The sequence below is a fragment of the Pygocentrus nattereri genome, chromosome 27 (assembly GCF_015220715.1).
Source record: "Pygocentrus nattereri isolate fPygNat1 chromosome 27, fPygNat1.pri, whole genome shotgun sequence".
NCBI lineage: Eukaryota > Metazoa > Chordata > Actinopteri > Characiformes > Serrasalmidae > Pygocentrus > Pygocentrus nattereri.
In genome coordinates this window covers 13042501-13052055 of record NC_051237.1, presented here as the reverse complement: position 1 = coordinate 13052055, position 9555 = coordinate 13042501, and the positions used below count along the sequence as shown (strand labels likewise).

Sequence of the window (9555 nt, the reverse complement as noted above, 5' to 3'; positions counted from 1 at the left end):
ACCCCACACCATTACTGACCCACTGCCAAACCTGTCATGCTGAAGGATGTTCCAGGCAGCAGGTCACTCTCCACGGTGTCTCCAGACTCTGTCACGTCTGTCACATGTGCTCAGTGTGAACCTGCTTTCATCTGTGAAGAGCACAGGGCGCCAGTGGCAAATTTGCCAATCCTGGTGTTCTCTGGCAAATGCCAAGCGTCCTGCACGGTGTTGGGCTGTGAGCACAAACCCCATCTGTGGATTTCGGGCCCTCATACCATCCTCATGGAGTCGGTTTCTAACCGTTTGTGCAGACACATGCAGATTTGTGGCCTGCTGGAGGTCATTTTGCAGGCTTCTGGCAGTGCTCCTCCTGTTCCTCCTTGCACAAAGGCAGAGGTAGCAGTCCTGCTGCTGGGTTGTTGCCCTCCTACGGCCTCCTCCACGTCTACTGGTGTAAAATTATTATCCAGATTTTATGGGATAAAAAAAGCCATGGACGAGCAAATGTGCAGATGGGTGGACAGACAAAGCAACGTGCAAAGGAAAAAAGGGCAAACTATGTTTATGTATGGATAAATAAATGAACAGGTGACAGACAACTACTGAGAGGTCATCTAGCTTTTGGTCATGCTTGGTTAGTTTTAGCTCCCTAAGTTTCTCTGACTCTGAAACTGATTTGTGTGGGTGGGGCAAGAAATATAAGCCTTGTGATTGGTCAGGGGAAAGCTTATGGAAGCCTTACCCAAGATTTGGACTGCCTAGTCATTGGAACATTACTGAAAGTGTTTACTTAGCACATGTTTACTGTTTACCTGCAAGAACAAGATTGACCTCATCAGAAAGAAAACACAGATTTGGGCTTCCTGGGTATTTAACAATTAAGGTTTTTTTTGTTTTTAAATCAACAGTAATTAACATAAAAATTTTAACTTAGAATCTATTTAAATGAATACCCATCTCAAGTTTCTTTGCTGACCGTGGCCAGTTAACAGTTTTGATTTTTTAGCATAGAATTAGCAAATATAAAATGTGGTTAACTAGCATCCATGCTAACCGCACAACTTTCTAATGACTGACTCAAAATTTATTTTTTCAGTTAGTGGTTTACTTTTAACCAGGATTTTGAGTTAACAGAGTCGATCTAGCAAAGAGACTTTCAATATCAAAACATCATTTAAAATAGAGAAAAAAAGAGAACATTCTTTCAAACTTCTACTAATTCCCATGACCTCCTTGAAACTGGGATGATGAAACGTCCCATTGAACGTGTAACCTGCGGAAAAAGGAAAAGGGAATTTTTCATGACCTATAATGGAAGGCTCGTGAGAAAAGGGGAAAAAAAGGAATGGTCCACACATTAATGCAAGGATCTGTGTTTTTAGTTATCGTGGGCTCTGACACGCAGGGACGCTCATTTCTAATGCTGGTTAACGTTCTGCGGCTTTATCAGGTCATTTATCTGAAGCACGCTCACTGCTCGGGGTGTAGAACACTTCACCAGAGTTTAAAAAGTCCTGCACCCTTACTTTACACGCGCGTCTGTAAATGGGACACGAGCGGCCGCGCAGGCGTGGACTCGCCCACCCGTGTACACGGCGCGGACCCGCAGCTCGTCACGGCGCCGTCGCACTGACTGAGATCACGTGACGAGGAACGCCGCTGCGGCTTCAGTTGTGATGACGTCAGAGCCGCGCGCCGACGGTCTCAGCTCCGGCTGTATAATTTCTTCCTGAGTCACCGAGCCCGTTCATCCCGCGTTTAGCCGAGCCTTCCCCCGCTTTCTCTGCGAGATGGAGTACTTAATTGGAATCCAGGGTCCGGATTTCGTCTTAGTTGCGGCTGATAACGTGGCCGCCCACAGCATCATCCAGATCAAACACGGTGAAGATCTGATGTCGTTAGCTGACCGGCTAACTCTTAACCGCTACCCGGACAGTCCGCTAGCATTGTAGCCCACCTGCTAGCTGAAATTCGCTCACTAGTGTTATGTTTATTCGTGCGAATGCAGTTTCTCGGTCTGTATAGATCGTTTTGTAATGTGTACGTTCAGTAATGTTCTTCTCTGCTTTAAATAAACGAGAGAAACGACTCCGTCCTCCCGTTTATGCTAGCCGGCTAGCCGGCTAAAGTTAGCCAAGCACTTTTTGTGCATAGAACAGATTTACCGCAGCAAATAATCGCCTTTTTCCATCTCTGGCTAATGTTATAACCTTAACGTGGGCTGTGCTGTCATTTTAATAACTCTGTCTGTGCTGTGCTGCGTTCTCTGCCTTCTTTCTGTAACGCTACTTGAACACGGAGATGAGTTTGCGAATCTGTTTTGAAAGTGAAAGTGATTTTGTTCGTTTGCTGGTCAGCCTCGGTTGGTTGATAAAACCAATGGTTATCCGTTATTTTGTTGATGTTTCAGGGTCTGGGAAAGGCGACAGGTGTTCTCAGCGACGACGCGGTGTTACTTTTATGATTTGGAGGATGTTTGTGGGTCGCAGGCCTCATCTTGTGTGTTTTCGTTTCAGATTATGACAAAATGTTCAAACTGAGCGAGAAGATCCTGTTGCTGTGTGTCGGCGAGGCGGGTGATACAGTACAGTTCGCAGAGTACATTCAGAAAAACGTTCAGCTCTACAAAATGAGGAATGGTAAGTAGTGCCGTGTTGTGCCCTAAAGAGCCTGTCAGCCTTTCTCTTGGTTCAAGTCATTCTTGGGCTTGCATGACAGCGTTCACTTTTGCCTGTACCGTGTGTTGAATGTTGAGTTACTTTAAATAATAATAAAAAATATCCACCAGGCTTGTGTTGTTGGGATTTCGTCACTTAATTCTTCTTTCACTCATCTTTTTTGTGTGTATCTTTAAGTGGACTCTAATTTTGTGATTTTTATTTTTTTCTTTTATATGACTTTTTAAATAAACAAATTCTGTTTATTTTAGGGTATGAGCTCAGTCCAGCTGCTGCGGCAAACTTCACCAGGAAGAACTTGGCTGACTATCTGCGCAGCAGGGTATGTATATACATGTGAATTTTTCAGTGACTAAAAATATTTTTAAAAAGCCTTTTCAGGAGCCATTGAAGCAGAACACCACATACTTCATTGTTCAAAAAGCTAATAATTCAGTTTGCTGACACTGCTAACCGCAGAACTAGCAGCAGTGATTACAACAGTAACAGCAATACGTTCTGTATGGAAATCAACAAAAAAAAGGCAACTCATTTTTTTGACAATCATCAGTAATACTAATCTGTGTGTCAGTAGTTTTACCTTTAGTTCTTCTTTCTTTAGAAATCTAGGCATTAAACAAAGAAAAATAGGATTAAATCAGTCTTGTAATATATTTTTTCTTCCTGTGGCAAGTAGAAGTGTGCATGGTAGGAAGGAGAGCTGCAGCAGTGAATCGTCATTTAAAAGAAACAAGAGGGATGAAACCCTTGTATCAACGTCCAGTACATTAGACAGAACTTAGGCCACTCCAGACTAGAGCTTAGAAACAGTGGGGCAGTCCTTATACATTCTGCTAATCCTTTCCCCACTCTGGGTGTTCATGTGCTGTCCCCCTAAAATTTACTACCATGTGTAGTCACATGACTCAGCCACATGGAAGCTAAGGCTAAGTTCACACAGCAGGTAAAAGTGGCTGATTTTTCTCACCAAATTGAATTTTTTTTTTTGTCTGATCACAATATCTTTAAAATGTGACCTGTACGCAACATCAGTCTGAACACATCAGCTCCTAAACTGATCCACATGGGCAAAAGAGCAGTGCGTCAGGCTGCTTCATTTGGCTCATCCAGAGGTAAACAATCATGACTGAACGAACGCCATTTGGTCCCGGAGCTTTCAGCTTCATCTTCACCAGCATCACAGGAGCTACCATAAAGCTTCACTGGCTGACAGCTGGGCTCATCACCAGAGTCTGAGCTCGCTGTAAAAAGGGAGCAGTCACTTCTTTGGTTTGTGTCCTCAAAATCTTTAAACTTTGCTTTCAGACTTTTAACTGTTCTTTAACGCTGCAGCCTCGCTCTCCTATTGCCATGTTCAGCCATTTATTTTGAATTCTCTACAAACAGGGAGGTGTTTTGGGTAAGGCTCTTCTCATTTTTATACAGAAATAAACATTTGGGGTGATATTCGGTCTCAGCAGCAAGAAATTATGACATGTCTAGTGGGATTTACTTAATCTACAGAATCTCATAAAAGTGGGTACACGCCTCATATTTCTGCAAATATTTTATCTTTTAATGGGACAGCACTATAGAAATGAAACTTGGATATAATGTAAAGTAGTCAGTGTACAGCTTGTATAGTAGTATAGATTTACTGTCCTCTCAAAATAACACAGCTACTAATGTCTAAATAGCTGGCAACACAGGTGAGTCCACCTCACAGTGAACATGTCTAAAAAAGTGTCAATACTTTGTGTGACCACCAATATTATCTAGCACTGTCTTAACCCTCTTGGGCATGGAATTCACCAGAGCTGCACAGACAGTTACTGGAATCCTCGTCCACTCCTCCTTGATGACACCACAGAGCTGGTGGTCTGTGGGCATTATAGAGTTGGAAATATGTGTCTACTTCACCCTGTTTGATTGAATAGAATTGTGAGGTTATAATGTTTATGTTTATTTTTTTATTGATCATTCTTGCACCAAACTGTCTGTAGAGGCTGCATTTTATGTTGCATTACAGTCCGACTGTACAGTGTGAGTATATAAATCATAAACTTCTGTACATGATGGTCTGTTCAGACATACAGGGGGAGTTGTCACCAAAGAAAAATTTCAGTCTAGTGGCTTTAGAGAACATTTGACTATAGTGTAACCAGCTAACCATCCAAAAAGACGCCAACAAGACATAAAACTTGAAACGTGAGCTCCTCAGATTAGCCTCGAATATGATTCCTGCTTTCACTGTGCTACAGAGACGGTTCTTAAGAGTTGTTACCACCTGAGAAGCCATCTGTATCAGATAAGGCCACAGTCTCACTTTCTTGAGCGAAGCTGTGGATCAGCTGGTACTAATAGCATGAATGACTGAAATTTTCTAAATTCTAGCAGTACATGGGGTGCACATTTAAGAGGAATGTCTTGAGTAATTTGACAAAGCTGAAGTTGGCTTCTTATTGAAACTCCCTTTCCACCTTAGTTGGTGCAGTAGTTTCTTTCAGGCTCATATACAGCATCCAAAATATAACTGCTGCCCCATTTAAGGTGGAATGGAAAGTGATTACTATCTACATACATTTATTTACCTTACCACCCACAACTCAGACCTTGTTTGTTAAGTATTTGGTAGTGATGTATCTATGATTTTTTTTTCCAAACGGAGTACATATTTTTTTAGTACTCACCATTACAGAGTCTGATTCCACACTAAATAACCCAGCTAGAATTAGGTAGTTGTTAGTGTAAATGTGTGGAATGTGCCTTAAAAATCACATCATTAAAATCTAGCTGATTTAAAATGAAGTACATTAGTGAGTTATGCTCTATTATTTAATGCTACCTTGGAGTGAGTAGCGCTGTAGAGGGTAAGAGGGGGTTTTGTTCCGCGTCGGAAAAGTTTTGTCTTTTGCCTGTCTCTTTTATCTGTGGTCTCCAGCACAGCGACAGCAGGAATCACGTCTGAGGAGTTCATGTGTGGAGTTTGTGTTTTTGGAAGTTGAATGCCCTCTAAATCCAGACATACACTGTTCAATCTTAGGAATCTTGTTCTTTGATGATACACATTGTACATTTGAATAGACCATCATGTACCATTTATATGTTCACACTGTATGAAAGTGTTTCATCCGTGCTATAAGGAATGCAGCCCTGATAGACAGCTTTGTCTAAGGACAATTTTCAATAAACCTGTTTCATTCAAAACAACACGCTGAGCAGCTGCGCAGCTTGGCTAACAATGTGCACTGAAGCTAAAACTAGGTGGTGATGTACATGGTAGGCCATGCTGTCTATCTTGGAAAACAAACCACTTTTATTTTAGTATTAACTTTTAAACCTCACTATTCTACTCAGTCAAGCATCGACAGACTTTGGTAGCATGGTGACGTTTTTCGCCTGTTGAGCTGGTCTACAGGTTTCCACATGTAATGGAGAAGTGGTTGTGATTGTGTGTTTAAAACAGGCTAAAATCACACAGTGTAGGTCTGGCAGGAATCTGCAAAGGAGCAACATTTGAAGTGATCAGCAGCATTATGTCTTGACTGGGTGGGGTTAAGCTTTATGCATAATTTAAAAAACACTTGAGTCTGCAGTGGAAAGAGTGACTTTTATCCTTAATGCCTGAGACTCAAGGCCTTGATTGGCTTTCACTTTTTCAGCTGTTTTGTTCTGTAGTTTTTTTCCATTGGGCTATGAAGAAAGGATGTAGTTGAGCCAAGGAGCAACATTTGAAGTGATCAGCAACTTTATCTGCCTGACATGGAGTCAGTAACTCTTCTCTGTGTATAGGCCAATACCCAATACCAGTATCTGTATCGGTGCGTTGCTAGTATTTGGTCAACGAATGAATAGATAAGAAAGCATTCGGAGTGATCTGGAATATAGGGATAAGAATACATCAATTTAAGTGATATTCGAAGGGCGTGGAATATAGGGTGAATCACATATTGTAGATAAAAATAATAACTGTCCTGTCAGAGAGAGAAGGCTGTTTTGTGTCTTCAGTGTGACCCTTACAAATCTACTGTGCGCTTCTGAAGTCAACCATAGTCCTACTTTTTGTATTTGCATATATTCCATAGTTGTGCAAATGCGTCCTTACAATCCTAATTAGCATACGTTTTAAAATTCTTGAATTTAAATCATCACTGCAGTCTCACAGTGATTAGAATTCATTTTTCTGCACCCCCACCAGTTTTCATTTATTAACACTAAACAAATCTGTAAACATAACTCACACTGGGTTGCCAGCACTGCGCTCTGCACCGCTCGCTGTGACTAAATGAAGGGCTGTGTTGACGGCGATCAAAGACAGATGTCAATATGTTGTGAATGTCGAGAGGTGTGATCTGCGTCTCGGAGGTCTTAAGCACCTGTGTCTGCTCTGCAGCGCGATCCCACTAATCTCAGATGGCTTCTTCCCGTGTGTGCATGTATATGTGTGCCCATCTGTGTAAAAGGCCTGTCTCCATCCCGGTCCTGTTGTCTGGCAGTTTGTGTGTTAATTTGTTAGGAAGAGTGTAGCTGCTGCTTGTCACAATAGCAGAAGGGAGAAAATAATTACAAAAAACAATTAGAGCAGCTGATGCAGGAGGGGCTGCAGAGGGAGAGGGGGCCTCGGGGGCATCAGGCCAGGTTCCCAAATCAACATGCTTCAGCTGCAGCACTTGTACTGCTAGTGCATGGTTAAAGAATAGCCTTCGTCGGCTGCCTGTCAGCCCCCCCCCACCACAGGATTAGTTTCAGTATTGTGGTGTGGAGGGTTGGGTGGGGTTAAGCATTAAGCGTAATTTAAAAAAACAACACTTGAGTCTGCAAGGGAAAGAATTACTTTTATCCTTAATGCCTGAGTCTCAAGGCCTTGATTGGCTTTCACTTTTTCAGCCGTTTTGTTCTGTAGTTTTTTTTTTTCATTGGATTATGAAGAAAGGATGTAATTGAGCCAACGACTTGCCTCATTTGCTCAAAGCCGTGATAGAAACACAGAGTACTGTGGTTTAGATGTACCATTTTAGTCCTGCAGTCATATTTAATGTTGAATATTCAGGTACATTTTTGTATAATCTAGCAGTATAAAAGTATGATGAGAGAAAACAGGCATTATTTGGTCTCAGATAAGCTTAGAGCAGGGAGTCTAGAGACTCTTTGGCAGAAACCCTACTGGGACTAAAAGGAGGTAGAAGAGATGTATGCAGTGTATGGACCAGGCTTCTGAAGAAAACAACTGGGCCTGCAGGGAGTCTCTGGAGTCTGCCTGCTCCCTCAGACACAGAGATGGCAAGAAAGAGGGTGAAATAAGGAGAGCTAGTGGGTCACATGAGCGACTTGCTTCATAAAATGACATTTATCCAAAGCTTCTCTTTAGATCTTTCCATCTACTCTTTCAAAGACAGTAGCCAATTCTAATCCTTCCAGAGCTGCGCACAAACGATTCTAGCAACAGTTTGACTTCTTTGCCTTAAAGAAATATTGTTGCATTCCCTTGACTACTCAGACACAAATAATTACTGGCACCATATTGCTCATCATTCCCCTGCACTGCCACAGTTGAACAATTGATACAGCAGACTGGGGGAAGATGCCAGCACGGAGAAAGAGAACATGGCCTTGGGCAAGTAGTGAGAGCATGGAGGAACACTGGAGCACACACACACACACACACACACACACACACACACAAAGATGGAGGGAAAGAGAAGTGAAATATGCCCCGTTTGCTAGTCCCCATGCCATCTTGCTCTTGTGTCCATACCTTCATCGATAGTGATATTTGGAATTCATAGGCCCAGTCACTAATGTTTAATGGCCTGTAGGCTGATCCTCTTGGGTGAGGTGGAAGAATTGCTGTTGTGTTAGCAGCTCACTCAGGTGGGGCGTGTGTGAAACAGGTGTTGAGTTAAGTGAGAATGGGTGTAGATGGCACTCCAGGGAGCTCTGTGGTTCTCTTATCTGGTCTCTCCACCAACCTTGGCTCTAAATCCTCTCTCCAGGGATAGTGCAGCAGCATAGCCAGCCCTGTCTAACACCTCTGCTCTCAAACGTGCTCTTGAGAACATCGAATGCTGTAGCTTCTAAGGTAGTTTGTAGTAGTGATGCACTGAAAGGCGAGTTGGCCAAAAAATGGAGTTCATGACGCACTGGGCCAAAAACTGCAAATAAAGCCGTTTTTGCACCCTTGCATAAATTATTTACCTCATTCACTTACTATTACACACACAGCCCTGTGCTAAGATCAGAGACCATACTTCATTATTTAATTTACAGTCAAATCAGCCTTTAAGTACAATATTTTTCTGCTCGTTCCTGATGCTGAAGAATAAAACATATTTAACTGGAAACTGCATAAAAGCCTCAACCTCTAAATACAACATGAATTTAGTCAGTATTTATAGTGTCCACAATTTGCCTGAATAACAACATCCATTCTTTTCATCAGACTTGCTTTCAGTTTTAAAGAAATCTGCCTGGATATTTTTCCACACCTCCAAAATTCAGTCTTAGTAGTTGGTTGCTTTTTATGCTTTTTTATGATTCTAATGATTAAAAACACGATCAAGGATCTGGAGGCTTGTAGATTTTTTTCAGATCTGAAGCAAGAGTGACGCTTCATCTCTCTCAAAAAAGTGACAGCTTTAATTACTGTTTATCTGATGGTGACAGTTTTGGTAGTCAGCATGTCTTGCATGGTTGTTAGGGGTCCCATTTCCTCTACAGTTTTAGAAAGTCCTTTTCCTTGTTTTTCTTTCACTTTCCTCTTCATTCTTCAAGTGGATTACATCTCAGAAATATCTCCTGAAAAAGGAATAACTTGTGCTTGTGACTCTTTTTAACTGGATGTTTAAAAAAAAAGGGTGGTGTCTAACAAACAGCACTTTTTTTGTTTGTTTGTTTTTGTTTTTGCTTTGTTATGCTT

The 9555-nt window shown here is 41.9% G+C and overlaps 1 protein-coding gene across 1 annotated transcript in view; it reads left to right on the top strand.

Moving 5' to 3' along the window:
• The first annotated feature begins 1647 nt into the window (after positions 1-1647).
• Positions 1648-9555, top strand: part of psmb2 (proteasome 20S subunit beta 2) — a 10186-nt gene continuing 2278 nt past the window's right edge. The window contains exons 1-3 of the mRNA XM_017703115.2: positions 1648-1863; positions 2499-2621; positions 2912-2982. Of these exons, the coding sequence (XP_017558604.1) occupies positions 1773-1863; positions 2499-2621; positions 2912-2982 (285 nt within the window). The 5' untranslated portion in view covers positions 1648-1772. The remainder of the gene's footprint in view (positions 1864-2498; positions 2622-2911; positions 2983-9555) is intronic.